Source organism: Mixophyes fleayi, chromosome 5 (genome assembly GCF_038048845.1).
Source record: "Mixophyes fleayi isolate aMixFle1 chromosome 5, aMixFle1.hap1, whole genome shotgun sequence".
In the NCBI taxonomy this organism is placed as follows: Eukaryota; Metazoa; Chordata; class Amphibia; order Anura; family Limnodynastidae; genus Mixophyes; species Mixophyes fleayi.
This window is the reverse complement of record NC_134406.1, coordinates 116,744,353-116,771,695: the sequence shown is the minus strand read 5'-3', so window position 1 is coordinate 116,771,695 and position 27,343 is coordinate 116,744,353. Positions and strand designations below refer to the sequence as shown.

The following is a 27,343-nucleotide window of genomic DNA, read 5'->3' as shown; positions in this document are numbered from 1 at the left end:
TTCTAGTTGTTACTGATTATCCTGCATTTATAAAGTGATCATCTTCTGTGAACATTCTGCATTACCAACTAAACCTCACTTTTGCAAGTATCTGCATTCTAAAGTGCACATCTCTTTACAAATATCTGCAATTCCAAAGTGCATATCTTTTCAAGTATCTTGCATAACCTGGAGTTCATCTTTCTGCAAATACTCTACACTTCAAAGCTGCTCATCTTCTTGCATTCAGCAAGAGTGCTTACCTCAGTAAAAAACTTTTCCCTAAAGGGTTTACTTCCAGTTCCATGTATCTCTCTGTGGATACCAGGTCTGTTCGCCATTCGGTTCTGAGTTCTGAGTCCCTGATGCTCAAACTTCAGTTATGCACTAGTAAACACTAAATCCTCAATATGAGGTTCTGTTCAGCCAAATCTCAGTACATTCATAAATCAGGCTCTAGTATATAGTTCCAAACTTGCATACACACTTATATAAATTACCATCCATAAATCAGGACTAAGAGGGATGGCTGTGGGGACTATCATCTGTGTATTCCATTGAACACACAAATATGTGAATTAGCAGCTCCACTATTTTGTGAATGACAGCAATCTCACTCCATGATAGTGCTGAATCTGCAGCTAACCACAGGATGTGAAGGCATACCATGTCTGTATTGCACAAGGAACAAGTCCATTAAGGTTTCCCTCCTTAATCGTCGTAATTTCATTGCTGTTTGGAGTATGAGTTGAAGAGTTTCAATCGTTTTCTTACATTGGAGATTGTGTATAAGGAACCTTAATTGGACATGTTAAACCATAAGGTTTTTTGTCTATGGAATTTCATGGCTTTTTGTAAATATTGATAATAAATTTATGAACTTAGAATTTCACATCAGTTAAAATTACGGGAAACTAGATGGGCCAAGTGGTTCTCAATCCCTAATAAACAAGAGTGTTTACATTGCTCTACTATATTAGCCTCTACCACCTCTGTTAGATGCCTATCCCACCTGTCCCCTACTGTTTTGATAAAGTAATTTTTCCTCAGATTTCCTCTAAACCTAGTATCCTCCATTTCCAGTGTATGTCTTTTTTTCACATATCCCCAACTGCCCACCAGCTTTGTAACCTCATGCACACGTCACCGCCGATTGCACCAGCTTTAATCTCATGTTACCTCCTGTGTACCAGTGTCTCTCACTTGACACCCCATTCTCACAAGCTCTATTTTCACTTGTCACCCCCTTTGCACCAGCAAATCTTTCAAATATCACTCCCTGTGCACCAGCTTTTGTCACATGTCACACATGTATGTATGTGCAGACAGGCAGTGATGGGATGAAGTATGTATGTTCTGGCAGCCATTGGTACATATGTATGTTCTGGCAGGATTTGGTGCATATGTATGTTCTGGCTGGCAGTGATGGGATGAAGTATGTATGTACTGGCAGCCATTGATGCAGTATGTATGTTCTGGCAGTCAGTGGTAGAGTCTGTCTGTCTGTTGTGGCAGACAGTGGTGGGGTACAGAATATATGTATGTATATGTTCTGGCAGGAAGTAATGGGGTACAGAATGTATGTTCTTGCAGGCAGCAATGTGGTGCAGTATGTATGTAAGTATGTTTTGGCAAGCAGTGATGGGGTGCAGAATGTACGTATGTTCGTTATGGCTGGCTGTGATAGGGTGCAGTATGTATGTTGTGACAGACAGTGGTGGGGTGCAGTATGCATGTATGTTCTGGCAGTCAGTGGCGGCGTGCAGTATGTATGCATGCATGTTCTGGCAGTCAGAAGTGTGGTGCAGTATGTACCACATTGTGCTTATGTGCTTCCCACCAGCACCTGCAGCACTGTAATCTCCTCCCCAGTCCTTAAACTTCAATCCTTGTTGACAGGGCCGCCGAGAGGGGGGTGTGGCGGGTACATTTTACCCGGGCCCGGCCATGCCAGGGGGCCCGGGCCGGGCCCTCACTGTTAATTAAAAAAATTCTTTTTTTTTTTTCATTCCCTGCGTTTTTTTTGTTTTGTTTTTTCCCTTCGACGCGGGGGTGCGGGGGATCCGCCGGGTCCGCCTTGTTCATTGGTGGGGGGAGCTGTAAGAAAAAAATAAAAAAATACATACTCAAGTGACAGCTGCGCTCCTCCTCTCTGCTTCATTCACACTGACTGCCGGGCGTGACGTCATCAAGTCACGCCCGTCAGTCAGTGAGGAGCACCGCAGCCAGGAGGACCAAGCATGAAGAAAGAAGAGAGAAGAGAAGACAGAAGAGAAAAGAAAAGAAAGAGGCTGACATAAGGTAAGCAAAGAAACGGAGAGGCATGGGGGAAAACAGAAAGGGACAGTGCTATAAAGAAGGGGGAGAGAGGCACAGAGGAAAGAAAATGAAGGAGAGAGGCACAGAGGAAAGATAATTGGGGAGAGAGGCACAGAGGAAAGAAAATGGAGGAGAGAGGCACAGAGGAAAGAAAATGGAGGAGAGAGGCACAGAGGAAAGATAATTGGGGAGAGAAGCACAGATGAAAGATAATGGGGGAGAGAGGCACAGAGGAAAGAAAATGGAGGAGAGAGGCACAGAGGAAAGATAATTGGGGAGAGAAGCACAGAGGAAAGATAATGGGGGAGAGAGGCACAAAGGAAAGAAAATGGGGGAGAGAGGCACAGAGGAAAGATAATTGGGGAGAGAAGCACAGAGGAAAGATAATGGGGAAGAGAGGCACAGAGGAAAAAAAAGGGGAGAGATACAAAGTAAAAAAGAAGGGAAAAGCAGCATGGAGGGCGCAGTGTGAGCATAAGGGGGCACAGTGTAGTTGTGATGAAGGGGCACAGTATTGTGTGTGTGATGGCACAGGGGGCTTGTTGCAATGTAGTTTGTGTGAGGTAGGTGGTGGCTAATTAATGGGCGCTATTTTGTTTGTAGGGTGATGGTGAGGCAATTTAATAGTGGGGACTATTAATTTAAGATAGGATGGTTTGGGGGCTATTAAATATGGGGGTGAGTTTGGTGAAAATGAGGTCCATTTATTAAATGTGACTTTGAATTATTTAATGGCAGTGATGGTTGTGGGAAATAGGTATTGCTGTTTGCAGGAAGGGAATAGGTTAATTTATTAAATGTGAACACTATTATTTTAATGTTGGGGCTGGAGGAAGGCCTAATTATTAATCGTGGGTGCTATTGATTTAACGCCGGGGCTGGCTGTAATTTTCTAATTGTAGCCATTTTTTTCCAAATAGGTCCTTCTACATTCCAGTATCCAGACAAGCCGCAACTAAAGAAACCAGCAGCCACAGGTGGAGAAAGTGAGAAGAACAGGTAGGATAGAGCAGCAGAGTGTGTGAAATGTTGTGATTCTAGTAGGGACAATGGCAATTTTTGGTGAGTGTTGTGCCCAATGTAAGGTGCAGGCCAAGACTGAACTCTTTGTGTACACACTGCATTCTTTGTATACTACACTGTGGTGCTAGATGTCCTGAATGTCAGGAGTGCTTGGACATATGTGGCGCTCCGGCGAATTGAGAGCCTAATGATTTTGATGTTAGCCACGCCCCAATGGCACATTTTCCACACCCCCAAATGCCCAACCACACCCACAAATGCATGCTTGACTATAAGGGGGGCCCCATGAATTTGTTGTATCGGGGCCCTGAATTCCTCTTGGCAGCCCTGCTTGTTGATGCTGGTCACCAGTGAAAGCAGACAGACTTTTACAGAGATTCTGACAGAAAAGCCATGAGTAAACCAATGAGTAAAACACAGCACACAGCAGGCAATGAGAAATGGGTGTGTATAGATTATCTGCAGCTTCTCTTCAGAACATGTCACTTGTAAAGAGCACATGTCAGATGCTAATGTCCAGATACCTCACATCTACTCCTCGCTTTGATCACCACTGAGTGTGATCAGTACAAGTACCACAAAGCACTTTTGAATAAATTAAGTGATGTCACTGAGGGGCGGGAGGTTTATAATGGATTCACTAACAGCTGTCTCAGGGAGAGATTAAACTCTCAATTGAGAGCAGTGCCTGGGCTGATAGTACTACAGGGTGCCCCTCCCATATCCCCAAAACACTAACCAGACCCACTGTGGCTAGAAAATGTGGGTAATTTCCTCAGCTCAGAGATGAAAATCCCTTAGCCAGAGACTCAGCCATGTCTGTGCTCTCAAGTGAAGCCAGTCTGAGTACACTCAGCACAAACCTCTAACTGACATGTGCAACTTTATGAAATCCCCTATCTGTAAAATGGGGCATATTTTACCAAATTGTAAAAAAAACTATAACTTTCTCAAAATTTTAAACCCTTAAAGGCACTTCTCAGGCCTAATAGCTTTCTAATAAAACAAACCCCAAGTCTTTAGACCTCCTGTACACTGAGTTACGCTCTCCCCAAAAAACCCCAAGAAAAACAGTGACTTTTGCAAAACAGGAAGTGGAAAAAATGGCGAGATTTTGAACTTTAGACTATTACTAAGTTATTATTATTATTAATATTTATTTATAAGGCGCCACAAGGCATCCGCAGTGCCGTACAGAGACAAACAAAATCACAATACAATGGGAGACAGCACAGTACAGTAAACACAGCAACTCAGTACGCTCAATGCACAGACCCAGAGGTGGTGACAGAGAAGGAACGGTGAGTAAGGTAAGAGGTGAACCAGGACAGGACTGGGCCGGAGAGGCAGAAAGACTGGAGGGTGTGAAGGAGGAGGGGGTGGTCAACGGTGTCAAAGGCTGCAGAGAGGTCAAGGAGGATGAGAAGGGAGAAGTGGCCCCTGGCTTTTGCAGAGAGGAGGTCATTGGTGACTTTAGCCAGGGCAGTTTCAGTGGAGTGGAGGGGGCGGAAACCAGACTGGAGAGGATCAAGGAGGGAGTATTCAGAAAGGTAGGAGGTGAGATGGCTGCAGACGAGCCTCTCGAGAATTTTGGAGGCAAAAGGGAGAAGAGATATGGGGCGATAGTTCGAGAGAGAAGTGGGGTCGAGATTAAGTTTCTTAAGAATGGGGGATACGAGAGCATGTTTGAAGGAGGAGTGGAAGATGCCAGTGGAGAGGGAGAGATTAAAGAGGTGAGCGAGGTGGGAGCAGGTGGTGGGGGAAAGGGAGCGAAGAAGGTGGGAGGGGATGGGATCCAGGGGGCAGGTAGTGGGGGGGGAGGATAAAATGAGAGAGTGGACTTCCTCGCCGGTGGTGGGACGGAAGGAGTGGAGGGGAAGGTGGTTGGGGGGGAGGACAGAAGAGTGGGAGGGGTGGAAGAGAAAGTGGAGGAGGAGATTTCAAGTCGGATGGCCTCGATTTTAGAGGAGAAGAAGGAGGCGAAATCAGAGGCAGTCAGGGAGGAGGGGGTAGGGGGAGGGGAGGGGGCCAGGAGAGTGCTGAAGGTGGCAAAGAGGCGGCGGGGGTTAGAGGACTGGGAAGAGATGATGGATTTAAAGAAAGATTGTTTAGCGAGTGAGAGGGCAGAGCTGTAGGATGAAAGGATGAATTTAAAGTGGAGGAAGTCAGCCAGGGAGCGGGATTTTCTCCAGTGACGTTCGGCGGAACGGGAGCATTTTTGGAGGAAGCGGGTAAATTTGGAGTGCCAGGATTGGGGTTTGGAGCAGCGGGGGTGGACGGAGTGGGCAGGGGCGACCGCGTCCAGAGCAGAGGTGAGGGTGTGATTGTAGAGGAAGACCGCCTGGTTGGGGCAGGCCTGGGAGGAAAGGGGAGAAAGGAGGGTATCGAGAGAGGAGGACAGAGAGGCAGGGTCAAGAGCATCGAGGTTGCGTATGGACAGAGTAGGTTTCAGCAGGGGGAGGGGAGCAGGAGAAGAGGAGAGAGAGAAGTAGAGGAGATGGTGGTCGGATAGAGGAAAGGGAGAGATGGAGAAGTCGGAGAGATTACATAGGTAGGAGAAGACAAGATCAAGGGAGTGACCAAGGCAGTGGGTAGAGGAGGAGGTCCATTGGGTGAGACCAAGGGAGGAAGAGAGGGTGAGCAGTTTGCTGGAAGCAGGGTAGGTGGGGTTGTCGATGGGGATATTAAAGTCACCGAGAATGATCGAGGGGAGATCGGAGGAGAGGTAGTGAGGAAGCCAGCTAGCAAAGTTGTCAAGGAAGAGGGAGGTGGTCATTTTTTATTCTTTTTTTCTGAAATGTGGCACCTGTGGACAATTCTCCATTCGCATGCTTAATAGCTTTAATACTTTTTAAAATGTAGACCCTCAAACACCATGCCTCGCCTCTCACAGATTTCCAATGGCAGAATGTCATTTTTTAGATGTAACCTTAATGGAAGGGCATGACTGTGCCCTTATAAAATATATATATATATATATATATATATATATATATATATATATATATATTAATATATATATATATATATATATATATATATATATATATATATATTCCATTATAATCAGCCAGGTATGTAAAAAAAAGGCACTGTAAGGAGAAGATATAAAAATTAAAATGCAATATAAGATGAGGTTTGTTTTTTGTTGCTTTATTTATTTTCTTTATTTAAATTTTATCATTTATAATAAAATATCGTTGGGCTAAGCAACACGAAAATAGCCTCTTTTCTATATTTATTAATATATATTGTACCGAAAACCGCACTTTAAGGATGAGTTGCTACTTATGGGCCAGTGCTATGTGCTTGCCCCCCGGGCTAAAGTCTGCCAGCCCTCCCCTGATCAGAGCAGAGTGGAGTGGTGAACAGAACCTGCTGGGAAGTAACTGTTTGAAGCTGTAGGAGGAGGTTTGCATGCACCTCTGAAGAAGAACATTTAGCAAGTCAGCCATTTTGGAGATAATCAAGTTCAGACCTGTGACACACATTAGTGCAGATAAGTAACTGGTTATCTGTTATTATTATTTAAGTGGGGTTTGGACTATATCTGGCTACAAGAGCTGAAGAGTCAGGGATAGATGGGTGGGCAGGTAAATGGGCAGAAAGTGTTTGTCTAATCAGCATTTGAGCTTATACCACAAGGTGATCCCTTTGGTGTTAAATTAAAGTTGTGTAACTACAAGTCCCAGGATACAAATAAGAATGGATACATGTTGAGGATTTTACAGTTGTTGCTACAGCAGGGTATGCATACTGTCACTGCTGTACCTTACTGCGAGTGATTTAAAGACCTCTAAAAGCTGCAAACAAGACACATGTTGTTTCCATGCCATGCTGGCATCCATACAGAAAAACCCTACTTGCAGTGCATTGCTCCGTTTGTGTGGTGTGTTTAAATTAGAGATGGGCGGGGCTTGGTTCCCTGAGAACCGAACCCACCCGAACTTTGGGTATCCGAGTACCGCCCGCTCGGAATCCAAATTGAGGCCAAACGTCATTGTGACGTCGTCGGATCTCGGGGCTCGGTTCTTGCGATACTTGGAAATTATAAATACCTGCCTCCACAGCAATCCATCGCCATTTGACAGAGGGAGAGAGCAGGGTGTAGTCACAGGCTGATTAGAGCAGGGACAGCAGGGAATCAATTCTGATTCCAATTCTGCTAACAATCGATAGAGAAGAGAGGAGGATAGAGGATTTGCAATAATATTTCTGGCTGTCAAAAGTAGTATCTGTCAGCAGATTGAAAAAAAAATTTGTAGCACTCCAAAGTGCTTTTGGGGTGTCCCCCATTCTTTTGCATAAATATTTCTGGCTGTCAAAAGTAGTATCTGTCAGCAGATTGAAAAAATAATTTGTAGCACTCCAAAGTGCTTTTGGGGTGTCCTCCATTCTTTCGCATAAATATTTCTGGCTGTCAAAAGTAGTATCTGTCAGCAGATTGAAAAAATAATTTGTAGCACTCCAAAGTGCTTTTGGGGTGTCCCCCACTCTATTGCATTAATATTTCTGGCTGTCAAAAGTACTATTTTTTAGCAGACTAAAAATATAATATTTAGCACTCCCAAGTGCTTTTGGGATGTCCCCCATTCTTTTGCATTAATTTTTGTGGCTGTCAAAAGTCATATTTGTCAGCAGTATCTAAAACAATTTGTAGCACTACAAGTGCGTTGGGCTCATAATGGATTCTAAGCAGTCCACATATGAGCAGAATCAGCAACCAGGTTCTGTCACCAGTCCTGATGGTAGTGTTCCCAGTACGTCATCTGGGAAAGGCGATGTCAAACTAGAGACTTTTGAAATCAGTAAAAAAAACACACACCCCAAAAAAATTTACCGTGTTGAAGCGCAAAAGAAGTGTAACTGAGGAAAAGTTAAGTGCTGATAAAAAATAAATTGCCAACATGCCATTCTATACACGCAGTGGCAAAGAGAGAATGAGGCCTTCATCTTTGTCTATTAGTGGCAGATCAAAAAATGTTACCGAGCCTACAAGTGGTGCACAACTACTGTTACGCGTCAAAGCCGAGCTGCAAGATAACAGTAAGGCATTAGAGGATAATGTTTGCTCAGAATCAGAAATGACACCAATCCCTGTGGAGAGTCCATCCAACAGTGGGATGTCTAATCGTGAGCATTCTGTTAGTGTACCCATAAAGAGGGGCCCTTCCAGCAGTTCTGCTGATGTGTGCCTGAACAGCCCGAGTGTAGCCGGTGATACACCAAGTGATGTTGACACTTTGTCTTTAGAAGAGGATGTGGGGGAGATTTGGGTATCCGACGAGGGCGCTGATGATGATGCAGTTGATTGTGTAAGTCCTGCACCAGTGGCAGCAGTTCTGTACGTGAGGTTCTGGCACCAATTTGCACTTTCCAAACACAAGCAGGGATGACGCAGGTGGCAGACCACAACAGTTTGACATCTGGGCTGGTTTGAAGGATTTGTCAAATAAAATTTGTGACCTTGACCATAACTCCAACCAATCCTACTATTAACATGCAAAGGATGGTGGAGGGCCTATCAGGGATTAAACTGTATTTTTCATAATTTTCACTAATAATGTTTGGGTGTGAAATACACCCAAAGACGCGTGCTCAATTGCTAAGAGTCATTGATGAAGAGGAAGACAAGCAGGTTTTTTCTGTATAATTTGCAGGCAAATTGTGCTGCGTTATATAGGTAACACCCAAAGAGAAGAGCTCTATTGCTCCATTGCTAATTGTAATTGCTGAAATAGAAATAATAGGGCTGACAGTCTTGGTCTAAATCTGCAGTTACATTTTATTGTACCATAGCTCACTCCGAAACAGGAGAGGTGGCAGGGTTTAGTGATAATCTTCCACAAACAATACTAATTCATCCCACCATCATAGAAGTCTGTGTAGTATGATGTAATTGCAGATAATGGCCTTCCAAATGGAATTACTAGTTGATTTTAGGGTAGAGCTGTCACGATTTTTGGGCAATTCTTTTACAGCAGAGCAAATATCAAAATGTTGTGCAGACTCATCTGCATCACCACTGGGTGTCTTGGGAAAGCAATGTTTTTTACAACAAGCAGTTGCCAGAGAAACTGAAGGAGAAGACGTCCAAACAAAATGTTGATAAGTCTGGGATCCTTGCGAAGAAAATGAAGTATTTAATCTACAATTAAAATATAGTTAGCACATTTACTTTGTTTTATTTCACACTATAATTTTCTGTAGCACCTTTTCAAAATGTATTATTAAGGCAATGACTTGACTCAAGCTAACCGTGTCTGCACTTTCTTCACAGGTAACTACTTCACTGGACTAAAGTATATTCCCCTTAAATGCTAGTCTTCTTGCAACTGCTGCATTCTCCTACATGCTGTTGCAGAAACCAGAAATTAACCCTAAATGTTTCTGGACACAAACAGCATCTCCTGCATGTCATTTTTAAAAAGTTCTGTAACACCAAGTTGATAGAGTGTGCAAAACAGGAAATGTGATGGAATTCAACCCCGCTGTAATGCTTGACCAATATTGAGGTCGTAATCAGAAATGACATATCCTCAGGAGAGTCCAAGCAGGATTAGACATCTTTCAATGACATTCCTTAGTTTTTGGAACAGATTGTCAGCTGTATGCCTCTTACTGAAGCCGCTGATACACAGAGTAGCCTACTTCTCAAAAATGTGACGTACCTGGGTACATGCTGCTGCTCTCCATGCTGGGAAGGCGAATGACCAACCCAGTGGGCTTTCACAGTCATATAATCTTTAGTTTGCCCAGTTCCACTTGTCCACATATCTGTGGTTAAGTGTACAGTGGGTAGAATGCCATTTTGTTGCCCAATAATTACATTTTTAATAACTTTCCAGTACAGGAGATAATTAGCTTTTCTAGTAAAATGGTACAGTGATGACATTTGCTAACAGGGACAGAACACCTCAATTAAATGTCTTAAACCAACTGTATTAATAGTGGACATTGGACGCAGATCTAACACTAGCATAGTACCCAGGGCGTCTGTGATCCGCTTTGCGACTGGGTGACAGCTTTCATTCTTGCTTCCTCTTGCAAAGGATTGTTTAACTGGCAATTGTTGGTTCAGGGGATATTGATTATGAAGGTGTTGGGGGGGGAGATTGCAGGTGCTGGGATGTAGATGAGAGAGGGGAGGTAGATTATGCTGGACTGCTTGTTGTTATTTTTTTTAACCTAAGTTTCTGATTTTCCCAACAGTTTTCCAAGAATTTGCTGAAAAATGACGAAATATGGATGAGGATCCCAGATGGTTAAGGTCCCTACCTCTACTGAGTGTGGCTTTAAAAACGCTACAAATGGATAGACAACTCTTACCAGGATTTATGTAAAAATAATTCCACACTTAAGAGGTGGATTTTTGGTCTTATGCCCAGGCATGACAATGACCTTTTTGTTATCACTGGCAAGAACTGCAGCCATTTTTCTTTTCAAGTGTATGAAAATCATATTGTGACATAGGAGGTGGTCAAAATTGAATAAAAAATTACTGGAAATTAGTGTTAGTGAGGTTAATAATAATGTAGCTACAAAATAATACCTAAATAATGTTATTTTAGCACAAATAAATGTATTTTTTTTTAACAAATTGCAAAACAAAACCAAACAAAACCAAAAACAAAACCAAAACACGCAAGGGCGGTTTTGCAAAACCAAAACACGAAGGTAATCCAGTTTCAAAACCAAAAACAAAACCAAAATACGGGGGTCAGTGAGCATCTCTAGTTTGAATACTGCTGATGTGTGTGTTTGGCAGTACATTGTAGAGCTATAAGTAAAAATATATACATTCACCCCTTGAGATATTCCCAGTATCAAGAGCCAGTAAGGTTAACATCTGATATATTTTTCCAATATATAAGGCTGTGACAATTAATGTTTATGTTGTATGCTGTTAACATTATTCTTTTTTTGTGAGTTAGTGTTAACTTGGTGTTCATAGTAAGAAGTGGTGCTACACTTTCATCCACACTGTCTTGATACTATATTATATTGTATTGTTCACACTATTATTTCAAATTATACAAAAGAATATTTTTCTATAAAATCACAAAGCTGCATTTAGTGGTTAGATTTCAATAAATGTGCCTGACTGGCTTTTGCAGCACACAGTTTGTCACAGAGTGTTAATACTGGGCAGGGGCTTTCCCGAATCTCCCCCTGGTGTATCTTTAGAACACCCCCCCATATGAGAAAGCAGCAATTTGGGTGGAGGCACTGAAAATCAAGTACAGAGGTGAGAAGCATCTGCATCATTCAATATATATACCCTGACAACGCATAATACAGAAGGGGGTCTTACATAGTCATTGACATGTGTGCTGACAGCGTAAAGAGACCTTGGGACTGAACAAGTTGCTATACTTGGCAAGAGAATGTAAAGTCTGAGTCGAACCCTGTAGGCATCAAAAGTCAGTAATGTTCCGTGATCAGTAAAGTTTCTTTTTTATTTGTATCCTCAGAATAAACCCTATACTTGGAAAATTAACAGACAGGTATCTTACATTACTCATGGTATGCAAAGTTTGGGATGAATGCAAAAGCTTGACATCTCTACCTTCTCATACCATCTAAGCCTGTCATCTTCATTTTCAAAACAGGCTTGCATTAAATTTTGCACCAATATATTGTATCATTTATATGCTGGAAACATTGAGAGAGAGTGTCGAGAGGCAAGGTATTATACCTGTGAGAGCACCAGCAGCGGGCCAGTAGTATTGTGTAAAACTGTATAATAGTGGGCTTGAAGTCATGTAAAGTGTATACAATATGACTACTTTCAGGTTTTGTATATTTTTTCTGCTCTTACGGGAGATATTGAGCAGTACATCTTAGTTGCTAAGATTCTGTATTGCTCCTGGGGTACTCCAAGTCGGTGCTAAGTTGACACTTTCTGTTACTGAGTGGCTGGTTTGTTCATAACATGCCAGTAGCAGTGGTCAATGATAGCAAACTACTCACAACAGAGAAACCCCAGGAGTGGCCATCTGGGTACAGAATATAAAGGGGCTCACAGATTCATTCCTATTTGTCCTAGGGATGTGCAGTTCAGAGTTGAATTATAGGTCGATGTGCACTTAGGTGGGGATTCCAATTGCCTAAAAACACACTGCTCCACACTGACATCCCAAAACTATCTATTAGCTTATAACCTTACTAAGAGCACAATTACAGTGTATTACTCTAAAGCCAACCTGGTTACAGCTCTAGCCTGCCAGGTCCTTGCTCTGTTCTCAGATGAGCAGAGCTGGGGCTTCTTCTGAGCGTGGCTCACCTGGCATTGCTAGGCCCCCTCCAATCCAGGTTCCTTAGTAGTTGCATTTACCTAAATGGTAAGTCCCATAAATTTGTTCAAATTTGGAACTTTTGGTACTACTATAACAATTCTTCTTCCCAACCCACCACAGCTAGCGGACTTTCAGATCTTCATTGGTAGCTTCTGCATATTTGCTCTCACATTTCCTTGCTCTGATTTCATGGGTTTTCTTATGATATGCCTCAGTCATGTTGGGAAGAGAGTCTTTAAAGACCCCGGTTTCCAGTGATCAAAGAGGGCAGTGTTTTCTTGCTGGGGACCCACAACAGGAGAGAAGGAGAGCCCATGCTACCCTGACTTTCTGGGAAGTGGGTGCATGGCAGGTAGCCACAAGGTCTGATTTTATATTGAAGAAGGGGGAGTGAACCCCATTAATTAAAAGAGCCCCATTCAAAGAGAGGTGGGTGCATGGCACACGCCCTAATGCACCAGAGTTGATTACCCCCTAAGGGGCAAGCCAATTAGGGGATCCCTACCTTTAGAGGTACCTCATAGGAGGCACCAGGACTCTCTAAGAAAAAGTCAGAAGGGGTGAGTGTATGGCGCCTGTTACAGAAGAACACTGCTTGAAGGAGGGAGCGGGGAGCCCCAACAACCAAGATGTTTTACAAGGCACAGTAACAAGGAACATGTAAAGCCCTGTAAGTTGAGGAAAACTAACTTTAATGATAAATGCTCTGTAAAGCAATGTGGCAGCAAAAAGAGAGTCCCTGGATATTGGAATGGATTTAAGGGGGGCATTCTGGATGAACCTCACTGTTTAAAGAACCTTGCCAGGAGCTGTATTGGCTGAGAGAGTCCCTGCATATGTGGGATGGTTGTCAGTGCAGCAGCAGCAGGAGATCCCCTTGAGAAGGAGAGAGGTTGATGCTTAGCAATAGTATAGCTACATAGAGCAGAAGAGACCCTGGTTTAGGGGATGGCTGCTAGTACAGTGTGTGAAACTACTGCTCCCAGTAATACTGGTATGTAACCTGTCTATGTAACAGTGCTGTAACAAGCACTGTGGAGGTGGAGAAGGAGATTGCATGTAACATGTGGCATATAACATGTGCTAAAGTAATATGCTGGTGGTTTTTGGAAAAGCCATGAGTGTAACCAGTATGACTATCTGCTTTTATGACTTTGCACTGCACTACCATTAGCATCCACTCCACATAACCTGTGTTAAACACGTGTGTATTTTGGGGGGGGAAGGGGGGCTCTGATATTTATTTGCCCATACCCACCAGCTAGTCGGGGCAAAGGCCCACATATGGTCAGCACCAGGACCAGACCACAAGAGCAGTCTTCACAGAAGGAAAATTGTGTTATTTCCTTACATATTTTCCCACAGTTTGTGAGCAGTGATATCTCACATTTAATTATACCAGGTCCTGTCACCCATGCTGGCAAAGCTACCAAGTGATCTACACATTGAAAAATTAAAGATTAATAGCAAGGCATACCACATTTCCAGCACTTCCTTCTTGTCCATCTTTCCCAGGTAGACCTTGTTCACCCTATATAATAAAAAAATAAACTTTGAAAGTCTGCAAATTCAATTGTGACCTGAAAAAATGTAATCTGAGATTGTTGACAGAGATGAATTTTTATGTGAAAGTGCTTGAAGAGTCACTTTGTAAGCAATTACCTAAAGAATTTCTCACAAACAGTCATTTGGGCACTTCTATATAGAGGCACTGCAATTGTCAGCCTTGCATAACCCTGTAAATATCACTTTTGTAGAGATGTACACTATGTTTATTTAATGCTCTGCCTTTTTTTTGGATACAGATTAAAATGATTTTCAGATTTCATAATAATTTGAAACAACTGTCCATGCATTTGCCAATTATGGGTCTTGAAAATGCATATCTCTATGAGTACTGAAATAAGTTATTGAAAGCTTGAGATCTACTATTAATGGCCATTACCATTAATATCACTATTTTCAATACTAAGAATAAAGCTCAAAAATAGTGAATCCACAGCTTACCAAGTGGCGTCTCACCAGCCAGCAAAGATCAGTTTGAAAATAAATTTTTGTCAATTAAATACAAGACTTCCATACCTCTCCCTGTCCCCCATGGGTAATGGGTATGGCCACTCACCCATTGTGACATGACCACGCCCCCATTCTGATAGATCACACCCATGTCCCAATTTGAAGAAGAGACAAGGTTGGGAGGTATGTTCTTGAAAGCATAATTCATAATTACCAAAAAAAGTTAATTAAATACATTTGTTTAATTAAAAATAATAAAATGTCAAACTTTAATTTTATATCAGTCATTATTATAGTATTATGTAAATGTAAAAAGTAATATTATCTACTGTTAATAACATTAACTCTCAGAGGGAAATTTTGTTTGCTAGTTTCCAGACCATGACTGCAATCTCATTTGGTGTGGGTTGGATTGCAAACCCCTAAACAGCATCTGGTTTAGGCCAAACTATATGGTAATAATGGATGTAAAACATCTGGGGGTAAATGTATCAAGCTGAGAGATTTCTGGCGGGTTTGAAAAACCAATCAGATTCTAGCTGCCATTTATTTAGTACATTCTACAAAATGAAAGCTAGAATTTGATTGGTTGCTATAGGCAACATCTCCACTTTTCGAACACATCGGAAAACTCTCAGCTTGATACATTTACCCCCTGGTTTCACCCCTTACATTGTGCAAGAGCCCCTTGCTATTCCGGATCAGTCCTGGTCCTCTTCACAGGGGGCCTCCTCACCTAGAGATGAATTGCCAAATTCTATGTAACATCAGGCACCTCCTTGTACCCCAGGCTGGTGGTTTCCAGGGTAATTAACTACTCATGTCCCATTAGTGATCAAATAAATATTAGTGCTGCCATTATAAATAATATTATAAGAAGTGTCTGTTTCAATAAAATAAGTAATAGTGCCCTACTTAATATATGATCAGGGGGTTCTCCACCTCCCATGAATAAAGATCGGGATGGCAGTAAAAATCATGCTCTTTGATGTATGGTTTGCCCTTAATTAAATTGCTTGGATTACAAACTGCACATCAAAGTGCAGGAAAATCTGTGGTTTGAACAAACTGTAAGTTAGCAAGTCTCCCCCACAAACTCTGATTTTTGGAAGGTTCAAAAACTGTAGCTCTAAACCTAAAGTAGCAAAACTGCGTAAGTATTAAACTGCCTCTTAATTTCTCGCAAAGGATTTGGGTTTCGAGATTTTAAATTTCATTAAACTTTTTTGATGGGAGGGTAGGGTGAGGTAAAGGGTATCTCGGATTAAACAAAAATCTATAGTTTTTAATTACAGTTCAGGTAGAATACCTTTCCTCCAGGTGGGCCAGGAAGGCCTGTATCTCCTTTTTCTCCCTGCAAAACAGAAAAACATTTTGCGAAGATCAGCAATATATATGCAATTACAATGTTATAAAATATAAAAACTGCATTTATGAGTTATCTTTGAAGGACAATAACAATATATGTTTGGAAGGCAGCTTAAGTTCAAAGTTGTGTACATGGCAGCATGCATGGTTTAACAAATCACATTGAGCATCATATATGGTTCAGCAACACCTCTATGGGATGTGAGGAGATTTTCACGATGTTATATCGCTACGGAGTGCCAGCGTGACTGTTCCGGACACAACTGAATTCCCCCTTATAACTCTACCTCCTTATGAATTTGCAAATACTTAATTTGCTGAAGATTATCCTGTGTTTCTCTTTCTTGTTTTGATTTCCAGGCCTATTTAACAGCCATGTTATGTGTCTTTTGAAATCTAGTAAATAATAGTAATAATTTTTTTATATAGGGCTTGCCTCCTAATAGGACTCAAAGCGCTTTACGATTTTACACTAAAAAACACATAGTACAAAATAAACATATAAGGGATTAACAGAATACACAAAAAAGCTAAGCATTTGTGGTTTTTAGTAGAGATGCTCACTGACCCCCATGTTTTGATTTTGTTTTTGGTTTTGGATCTGGATTACCTTCGTGTTTTGGTTCTGGTTTTGCAAAACCGCCCTTGCGTGTTTTGGTTTTGGTTTTGTTTGGTTTTGTTTTGCTATTTTGATTAAAAATCAATGTTTTGGGCCTAAAATAACCAAATTTAGTGCTCCACCTGTTTCTTGGATAAGTAATGTAATTGTAAAGCTAATAAATTATACAAAAAACAGTTTCATTCCTGGTAGGCCTTCATTAGTTCTACACACAAACCAGATTGTCTTCCTCTCCATCTATGAATATTGGCAATGCAGCCATCGTCTTTGGATGTATATTACACCCTACACTTATACTTAAATATGTAAAGAAATGGACAAAGGCAGTTTGGTTTCTGTCTCTCTAGGCCCCCCTCCAGTTGTTGAAAATATAAAAAAATTCAGCCCTTATAGACTGTACAATATTAATAGAAATGGACAAAGGCAGTTTGGTTTCTGTCTCTATAGGCCCCCCTCCATTTGTAGAAAATACTAAAAAATTCAGCCGTTATAGACTGTACAATATTAATTGAAATGTGGAAAAGCCAGTTTGGTTTCTGTCTCTCTAGGCCCCCTCCAGTTGTTGAAAATACCAAAAAATTCAACCATTATAGACTGTTAAGAGAAATGGAGAAAGCCAGTTTGGTTTTTGTCTCTCTAGGCTCCCCTCCACTTGTATAAAATACCAAAAAATTCAGCCGTTATAGACTGTACAATATTAATTGAAATGGAAAAAGCCAGTTTGGTTTCTGTCTCTCTAGGCCCCCCTCCACTTGTATAAAATACCAAAAGATTCAGCCGTTATAGACTGTACAATATTAAGAGAAATGGACAAAGACAGTTTGGGGTCACTCTGTGTATGACACCCTACCCTTAAGGAGAAATTGCCCAAACAGCAGCCTTTCAAGATGGTACGTGATATGGAAATGCCCCAAGTACCTTTCCTCTTTGGGGGTAGATTGCACTCTACAATTACATAGAAAGTTTTAAAAAGATGTTATCGTAATCATCTTCAGCTTCATCCTCACCCTCATCAGTGTGTACGTCATCATCACAGACTATCAATTCATCGCCGCTTGAATCTGCCATTAGAGAACAGTCAGTGCTTGGATGTCTTGGATGGTGAAGAACCGAGCCTGCCCATCTCTAGTTTTTAGACAGTTAAGGAGCATTAATGAAATGCTTTAGTAAACTTGTGTTTAGTCTGTTTTTGAAGATTTCTAGAGTGGGGGCCTGGCGGACTGAACGAAGCAGTAAAATCCAGAGAGTAGGGGCCAAAAAGCTAAAGCTTGAGCCCCAAATGAATTATGAGAGATTTTAGGAACTTCTTCCTAAAATCTCTGAAGATGAAGTAGTTCTTCATCTGTGGATTGAAGTGAATGAATGGGAATTTGTGATGCTTGTCTGAAGAAATAATTTTTAAGGAATCGCTTGAAGATTTGGAGGCTAGGGAACAGTTTTCTTGTGTGAGGAAGGGAATTCCACAGAGGATGAGTTGGGATATATTCTGAGACAAATGAAGAGATGCATGTTGGTATGGTTTTGTTAATGGTCTTGTATAATAGGAGAAGTATTTTTTTGGGCTTCGGTAAAATACAGTCACCCAGAGTGGAACATTAATAGAACATTTTGCAAGGAAAATTAGTTTAGCCACTGCGTTCAAAATAGATTGTTAGGGGGAGACCAGTATTAATTGAATTGCAATAATCAATTTAGGATATAATGAATAAATGACTGGATGACACCAAAACTATGGTTAATTGTTGTGTTGTCAGGCAGTAGAAATTTTAGGCATCTGTTAGCTGGTGGATATATTATTAGCTCATTTTCTGAAAGATTAAGTTTGAGGTGGCAAGAGTGCATTCAAGATGGAATGGCAGAAAGAAATTCAGTACCATGGGTCAACACAGATGGCAAGAGATCCCTAGAGGATAGATACATTTGTGTAGCATCTGTATAGACATGGTACTGAAATTCAAAGGAGATTATAAGTAGAGAAGAGCAGAGGGCTTAGGACAGAGCCTTGTAGTACACCAACTAATACTAATAGAAAAATCAGAGAAGAGATGGACCCTTAAAATCTAGGGAATGTAAAGTTTGTCTGAGAAGTGAGTGGTCAACAGTGTTAAACGCTGTCAGGCTCCGTCTCCGCACTGTCACTAAGTGCTGGAGACGGCCGCCTGTCTCGCCCCGATCTCTGCTAGGCAACTGGATGCTTCCGGGTTCATGCGGGGGTCTCGCTGCATGTGCATGCGCAGGGAGGCATTGCACATCGTCTACAGGTGAGGTGCCTCACATGTCGATGGTCAGCGTCTCTGCTCGCTGGCATTCCCCGCACACCAATCATGGCCCTAAGAGATGTATTTAAAGCAGTCTCTGGTACCACTAGGGTGCCAGAGATACCCTGCTCCAGCACTTTGTTAGTTTCCAGATAATACTTCTCCTGTTGTGACCCGGCTTGGTCCTCTGACCTTCCTTCGGATTTCGTTTTGGTACCTTGTTGCTTGTTTTGGTTTCCTGATTTTTGGCTTGCCTTTGACCATTCTTCGGATCTCCCCTTGTACCTCGCTGCCCGATTGATTCTGACCCAGATTGACTACGCTCGGTCCACTCTGTTACTACGCTGGTGGCTGACTCTGAGAACCGCGACCTGGTGAACACCGGGGGTGTATTAGACTCCATGCCTCCCTGCTCAGCAGCGGAAATACCGGCTAGTAGCTACCTCTCAGCTCGTGAAAAACGCATTGACCACCTTAGATAGTGCAGTCTCTTTGTGTTGGGGAATGAATGTATGACTGAAGAGGTTCTGATAGGTTGTGTGAGTATACAAAGCATATGAGTAGAGTGTAGTGAAGTCTCTCAAGAAGCGTGCAATGACATGGGGTTTTCATGCTTTATGTATAGATATCAGTTGTTCCTTAATGAATGACTGAGTACATTTATTTTAACATGTGATTACAAGATAATACCTATCATTTGTATATAGCCTGTTATTATTTTTTTTAAGTATCTTTGACATTTTATTACTCTGGGACATTTTATAACATTAACTCTAATACAAAGAAAACACAATATTGGTCATTTAAGGACTGCAAAAATGTTGGCCTGCACTGCTTTTTCTTGTTTATGCAAATGCATCTAATTCACCTGTAACTGCATTTGAAGATGCAGCCCCCCTTACATTCCTTTGGAAACACACTTATAAAATGAATCTGTGTCTACATTTGCAAGTTTGATGAAAAATGCACATGGTGGAAAGTGTAAAAACGTCACTACAAAACCCAAGTTACTTTCACTTTAGGCCTATCCCCATTTTAATTGTAAAGATTTTCTCCTATAACACTACTTTGTTTTGTCTCATTTTGCTGTAAACTAGCCATGAGTGTAGGGGCACATCTGGATTGTCTTGTACTACAGGTGTTGTTTTGTGTGCTTGAATGTTTTTTTATTACATTGGTTAAAGTACACTTATAAATGAGCTTTCCCGAGAAAGAGAAAGATGTGAAATGCATACCCTTATAAGTACAGGGAGGAGGTTGGGTTTGTGGCATCTCTCACCAACAGGAGAATTCAAGTCCTTTTGCAATGAAGAAAAGGTTGTCCACATATGTAAAAAATGAAGAACACCTCCCTATATAGACCTTCTCCACCCTCATAAACTCAGTTAATTAAATCTAATTTTTCCACTTAAAAGATATTTCCACCACAAAAAACTATTTTTTGTTTAAAAACCCCACAGTTTTGGGTGGAATATCACAAATTATACCCCCAAAAGTGTACTTACCTAGGGTCTTCATTATGATTGGCAAGTACCCCCACATGCTGTGCTACTGCTCTCCTGGCTCCTGCACATTCCAGCATTCAGTATGTTGTTGAAAAACATACGCCCAATGTTAAGGAATATAATTAAAACAATAATTTGTATAATGGTTTAAGCAGCCATATGTGTGAGGCTGCAATCCTCCACGTATGACTAAAGCAACAATTTTTATATACATAGTGCTTGTTTGGTCTGTTTAGCGCTGTATTTTCTTTATTCTATATGTTGAAGGTTCACAACATGCTGCCTATCAGATAAAAAAAAGACTTTGCTGGATTCTTCTCACAGTCGACAATGTCTGCCACGCTATTATCCTGTCTGTCGATTGTCTTTTTTTATGTAGTCAGCTTACTGACAACCCACTCTCTGTGGGAATGTGCAGAAGCCAGGAGACTGGTGGCAAGCATGCCAGGAATTTGGGGACCCGCAGAATTTCATAAATGTCTAGATTTAGATTGAGTAACCTTTTGGGATGGGGTGTCTGTTAATTTTAGAGTTTCGGGTAGAATTATTCTTTAAGACAAAAATGCTTACACTTGAAAACATGAGGCTCTCCCTTTTTCTGCTGGCGTTCAGCTGCACTGGATCACCGAATCTGCTACCACCTATCAGGCACCACTTCCCTCTATTTAAGGAACCTCCCTACTGCAGACCAATGCCAGAGTATTGGTTCACACCAGCTCCAGCGTACCTGTTACCTGTATCCGTGTTTTGGCTCCTGTTGTTTGGCTTGGCTCTTGGACTTCTCTCTCTGGTTTATTCCTGATACTACTTTGCACGCTCTGGTCTGACCTTTGGCTTCCCTTGACCTTCCTCTGGAACATCCTTGTGTACTTCACTTATTGACTTGACCTGGAGTGTTCGGCCATTCCTGCTCACCACGCTACCACACTCGTTACTAACTTGGAGAACCGCTACCTGCGCACTTCACGCAGCCAAGTCCACACCTCCTATCGGGGGTCCTTGGTGAATACCAGAGGTGCATTATACTCCGCGCCTCCCTGTTTATTAGTGCCAAATACTAGTCGGTGGTGCATCCTGCTTCATTATCGTGACAATCCCTCTGCCCATAAACTTTTGTTACATCTGGCCCAAAGAGTGGATCAGCAAGAATCTATTCAGCCTCAGCTTCCTCAATGCTTCCAGGGAGTTGTCTCGCCTAGAATCTATGCAGAACGTCTTACCAGTCCTTTCAGCAGCTACCATCATGACTGTTATTACTTCTATATCCAGTGCTTCTACCAGTATCACTAGCACCAGGAGTTTACGCATCCCTTCTCCTGAGAAATGTGATGGCAACCCCAAGAAGTGCTGTTGTTTCCTTAATCAATGTGCCAACCAGTTTGAATTGTCGAAAGAGATTTTTTCTTTCGAAAAAATGACGGTGGCATACATCATTTCTCTTCTCACAGGTCAAGCGCTTGCCTAGGCAACACCATTTTGGGAACGTAACAACTCTACGTTTCAAAATGTTTCTGTTTCCATTGAAAATTTTCGCAAGGTCTTTGATGAACCTGGTTGGGTATCCCCTGCTGCCACGAGTCTCCTAAACCTTCGCCAAAGCTCACTCTCAGCAGGCCAATATGCTGTGCAATTCCGGACTCTTGCTTTCAAACTCCGCTGGAGCAATGACTCTCTAGTCGCTACCTTTTCGCAAGTTTTGGATGATCATATAAAGGACTTGGCTTCCTGGGACATGCCTTCTAGTCTGGTTCATTTAATATCCCTAAGCATCAAGGAGCATATACACCACAGGGAACGCCCTTCTCCAGAAGAACGCGATAGGCGTACGAAAAAACGTTTGTGGCTTTACTGTTGTGACATTGGGCATCTTCTCTCTTCCTGCCCCAAGAAGTCGGGAAATGGCTTCTCCTAGGTGATTCCAGGGAGGTCAACCTAGGATCCCAGTCCTCTACTCCCTGTACTCCGAATGAATCAGAGTTTCTCATGTTTATTATGTTACACTCTCCTGTTGGTCCTCAGCCATTACTAGCCTTTGTGGACTTGGGATCCGCCGGGAACTTCATATCTACTAATCTGGTAGCCGAGCTCCATATTCCTACGCTCCTGTTACCACAACCTTTGACATTAATAGCCGTGGATGGAAATCGAGTCTCCAATGGATCTATCACCCATGTCACCCATTCCTTTCAGATGTCAGTAGGAGCCCTTCATTCTGAGCAGATAATTTTTCTGGTTCTTCCACAATCTGTCAACCCAATCATTTTGAGTTTATCCTGACTACAGCTCCATTCTCCGCAATTTGATTGACTTCGTGCACAAGTAGTCTCTTGGGGTTCTTCTTGCCAGAAACTCTACCTGCAAGCTGTCATACCACCCAAGTCTACTACTTCTTGTCATGCAGTATCTTCTCACATTGTTCTTCCAGAGCCTTATCTTGATTTTTTGGATGTCTTCAGCATATCATCCTCATCCCAGGCAAGTGTATTCCCACAGGCAAGGTATACCCGCTATCCCTACCTGAGACTCAGGTGATATCCGAATATGTTTCGGAGAAACTTAAATGAGGATTTATCCGGAAATCCTCTTCTCCTGCTGGTGCAGGATTTTTCTACATAAAAAAAGGATGGTACCCCTAGGCCATGCATAGACTACTGCAAGCTAAATGCTATTACGTTAACAAAACGTTATCCTCTTCCTCTCATATCTAACCTTTTTGATCGGATCCGCAGGGCACAAATCTTCACTAAGCTGGGCATCAGAGGTGCTTAATGAGGATCCGGCGTGAGACGAGTGGAAGATGACATTTAACACCAGAGACGGCAACTCTGAGTAACTCATGATGCCCTTTGGGCTGTGTAATGTGCCCGCAGTATTCCAAGAATTTGTTAACAAGATTTTTAAGGACCTCCTATATCAGTCTGCAGTTGTCTAGTTAGATGACATCTTAATCTGTTCCAAAGACATGTCTTCTCACCGTGTGCATATTAAGGAGGTTCATTCCTGTTTCAGCATGATCACCATTTATTTATATAGCGCCACTGATTCCGCAGCGCTGTACAGAGAACTCGCTCACATCAGTCCCTGCCTCATTGGGGCTTACAGTCTAAATTCCATAACACAGACACACATACACAGAGAAACACACTAGGGTCAATTTGTAAGCAGCCAATTAACCTACCAGTATGTTTTTTTTGGAGTGTGGGAGGAAACTGGGGCACTTGGAGGAAACCCAAACACAGGGAGGACATACAATCTCCTCACATATAAGATCATGGTCGGGAATTGAACTCATGACCCCATTGCTGTACGGCAGAAGTACTAACCACTACGCCACTGTGCTGCCCTGTTTGAGGGAGAACCGGTTGTATTGTAAATTGGAGAAATGTGTTTTTGAACGCTCTTAGGTACCCTTCCCCAGATATTTTGTCTCTGGCACTGGCCTATAGAATTTTCCAAGCAAAGTGAAGGCCATTCTTAACTGGCCTCATCCTGTTGGATTAAAGGCCACCCAATGCTTCATCAGATTCACTAATTACTACAGATAGTTCATTAAAGGTTTTTCCACCCTTATTTCTACTATCCCTGCACTCACCAAGCCCTGGTCTAATGAAGCACTCTTTCCATTCAAAGTCTTGAAGAAAGCTTTTTGATCTGCATCAGTCCTTTCCAGATTTACATAAATACTTCTTTTTAGAGGTAGATGTCTCATCGGTAGGGGTAGGGGCAGTTCTCTCTCAAAAAGCCCTTCAGGCCTTGTGATTTCCGCTTCCAAAAATTTCTCCTAATAATGCTAATTTCTCTATTGGAGACAAAGAGCTATTAAGGTTGCTCTTGAAGAGTGCCACTATTTGTTGGAGGGTGCCCAGTTCATGGTTACAGTATTCACAGACCATAAGAATCTTACCTATTTGCAATCCGCTCAATGCTTGAATCCCCGGCAGGCTCGCTGGTCATTATTTTTTTAGCAGATTTCAATTTATCCTAACTTTCCGGGCTGGTACCAAAAATTTCAGGGCCAATGCCCTCTCCAGATCTTTCGATACCTCTGATTCCTGTTCTGCTTTGCCACCCAAACCCATTATTAGTCCTGTCAAGGTACTAGCTCTGCAAGATCTGTGCCCGACATAAGGCTACCAGATGCCCTCCTGCTGCCCTTCTCATTCCTCTTCCTATTCCGGAGTCTCCATGTTCCAGTATTAGTATGGACTTTTTTTTAGGATTTTCCTAACAGTAAAAGAAACATTTGGGTGGTAGCTGATAGTTTCTCTAAATTCGCTCATTTTGTTGCCCTCAGGAACCTACCTTCTGTGTCTGAGCTGGCATCCTTATTCATTTTAAACATTCTTTCAACTCCACAGATGCCCTTAAGTAATAATGCTCGATCGCAGAGTACAATTTGTCTTCAGGTTCTGGAAGGTTTTCTGTAAACATTTTGTTTTCTTCTGGGTACCACCCACATTCAAACGGCCAGACTGAGCGGGTCAACCAGGATTTAGAGTCTTACCTTTGATTTTGCTCAGAGTAACAATCTTCCTGGAGTAACTTTCTTCCTTGGGCAGAGTTTTCTCACAACAATCATCAACACAAATCTTCTGATACATCCTCTTTCTTTACTATCTTTGGATGACTGAAAAATAGTGAACATTACTCAATATTACTCAGGTTCTCAGATCTATCTTACTCCTCGGTTCCGGCAGCTCAGAATTTGGTCCACAACTTCTTTTGGTCTCAAATAAAAACCAAGCTTCAGCAAACTTTTAACCGCTATAAGCATTTTGTGGACTACCATAAGAGAAATTTCCTTGTGCTCCACGTTGGAAAGAAGATCTGACTGTCTAAAAAAAAATTCAAACTCAAGGTGCCGTCCATGAAATTTGCTCCTCATTACATTGGACCTTTTGCCATCACCCACGTAATTGATGCTGTCACTTATAAACTTTGGTTACCTTCCAACCTTCGGGTGCATTACTCGTTCCATATTTCCTTGATGAAGCCACTCATCCTCAATGAATTCTCCAATACAGCTCCTCCTCCTCCTATCAAGACTGTTCTAGGCGAAGAATTTGAGGTGGGACGTGTTCTGAAAGCAGGCACTCTTCGTGGCAACTCCCAATTCTTGGTCCACTGGAAGGGCTATGGTCCTGAAGAGAGATTGTGGGTCAACAAGGATGATCTTCATGCTTTTGGCCAGATTCTTGAAAGATCAAGCTGCTGGTTCTGTGAGGAGGGAGGGGGGTATTGCTAGGCGCCGTCCCCGGCACTTTCCCTTGCTGCTGGGAACTGATGCCTGCCTCTTCTTACTTATGGTATCTCATTGACTAGCTACGGCTGCTCTTTCGGGTTTTCGCCTAATGTGCATGTGCAGTGACGTCTGTGCCCTGTTGCTAAGCAACGGGACACTCTCTCTCGTTCTGCCCGCGTTCAGCTGCACTGAATCACCAAATCTGTTACCACCTATCAGGCACCATTTCCCTCTACTTAAGGAAACTCCCTACTGCAGACCAGTGCCAGAGTAGTAGTTCACACCAGCTCCAGCGTACTTGTTACCCGTATCCGTGTTTTGGCTCCTGTTGTTTGGCTTGGCTCTTGGACTTCTCTCTCTGGTTTATCCCTGGTACTGCTTTGCCCGCTCTGGTCTGACCTTTGGCTTCCCTTGACCTTCCTCTGGAACATCCTTGTGTACTTCGCTATTATTGGCTTGACCTGAACTGTTTGACCATTCCTGTTCACCACGCTACTGCACTGGTTAATAACTTGGAGAACCACGACCTGCGCACCTCATGCAGTCAAGTCCATACCTCCTTGCGGGGGTCCCTGGTGAATACCGTGGGTGCGTTAGACTCTGTTCCTCCCTATTTAGTAGTGCCAAATACCAGTTGGTGGTGCATCCTGCTACATTACCGTGACACTCTGTTTTCATCCCACACAGTCGAACAAACATACTGGTAAGTTAATTGTCTTCTGAAAAAAATTAACCCTAGTGTTGTGTATGGCAAGGAATCCAGATGTGAAAGGAACTTATGTGAATAATTCCATAGGATTGCAGTTGAACTTGCCTGAGATGGCTGCCTCACCCTTTGCAACAATTTAAAGTGATTTAAGTCATACTTGGAGAAAGGTGCTATATAAATTATGTGCACATGTGAATCATTTAATATATGCACGGATAAAAACAGGGTGTCAATAAGTAAAGCTGAAATAATGTTACTGATTCTTGAGAAAGTCCTTTTCTTTGCACAAAACGCATTGGAGGAAGAACAACTAACACACCAGTATTCAAAGTCTTAACATCTCAAACCTCTGGTAAACAAATGTACATGCAGGGGTGTGACATTGTGTTATGCCTTCTAATTCAGTGCAATTATGCGATTTAGCATAGACCTGCGTAGTTCAAAAGAGGAAGAAGCAGAATCTGGGAGGATGGTCTACTCTTCTGTGATGTTTGAAAGACTCCTTAAAATTTGCGGAGAGTGTGCAAGTATTAGTTCAAGTTCAATGTAGCATGGAGCTGTGGCTTTTTAATGTAATATCCTAGATACTGGAGAAGTAGCTCAGTGACAGAATGCTGAAACCAACAGAAAACTAGGGAAGGAGAGCAGGCTTTCACTTTTGTAATGACCACCAATTGACCTTGCTTTAATTATTGTTTTGGATTATTAATATATTACACTCTACTTACATGCTTTCTTTCCTCACACAACCTATCAGACCCTCTTCAGTCTTACGTTATTTTATTTATATAGTGCACTTTACAGAGAATGCTTAATCATTCACATGGACATTTGCCACTAGGATGCCTAAAATGCTAGCTACTGCAAAGTAAATACATTATGTACAATTTCTTAATAATTTGATGGGCCAAAATGAAGGTGAATAATAGTGAATAATATACATTTTGTATATCACTGCTCTACAATTGGCAAACAGTTTTTAGGTCTGGGAGCATGTGGGGAAATA

At 42.1% G+C, this 27,343-nt stretch overlaps 1 protein-coding gene across 3 annotated transcripts in view; it reads right to left on the bottom strand.

Annotated features, from left to right (window-relative positions):
• COL15A1 (collagen type XV alpha 1 chain) overlaps positions 1 to 27,343 on the bottom strand; it is a 481,077-nt gene that overhangs the window by 108,003 nt on the left and 345,731 nt on the right. For all 3 annotated transcript variants that reach the window (XM_075212747.1, XM_075212748.1, XM_075212746.1), the window contains 2 exons: positions 15,946 to 15,990; positions 14,098 to 14,151 (listed from right to left, as the gene is read on the bottom strand). In XM_075212747.1, coding sequence (XP_075068848.1) covers positions 14,098 to 14,151; positions 15,946 to 15,990 — 99 coding nt within the window. The remainder of the gene's footprint in view (positions 1 to 14,097; positions 14,152 to 15,945; positions 15,991 to 27,343) is intronic.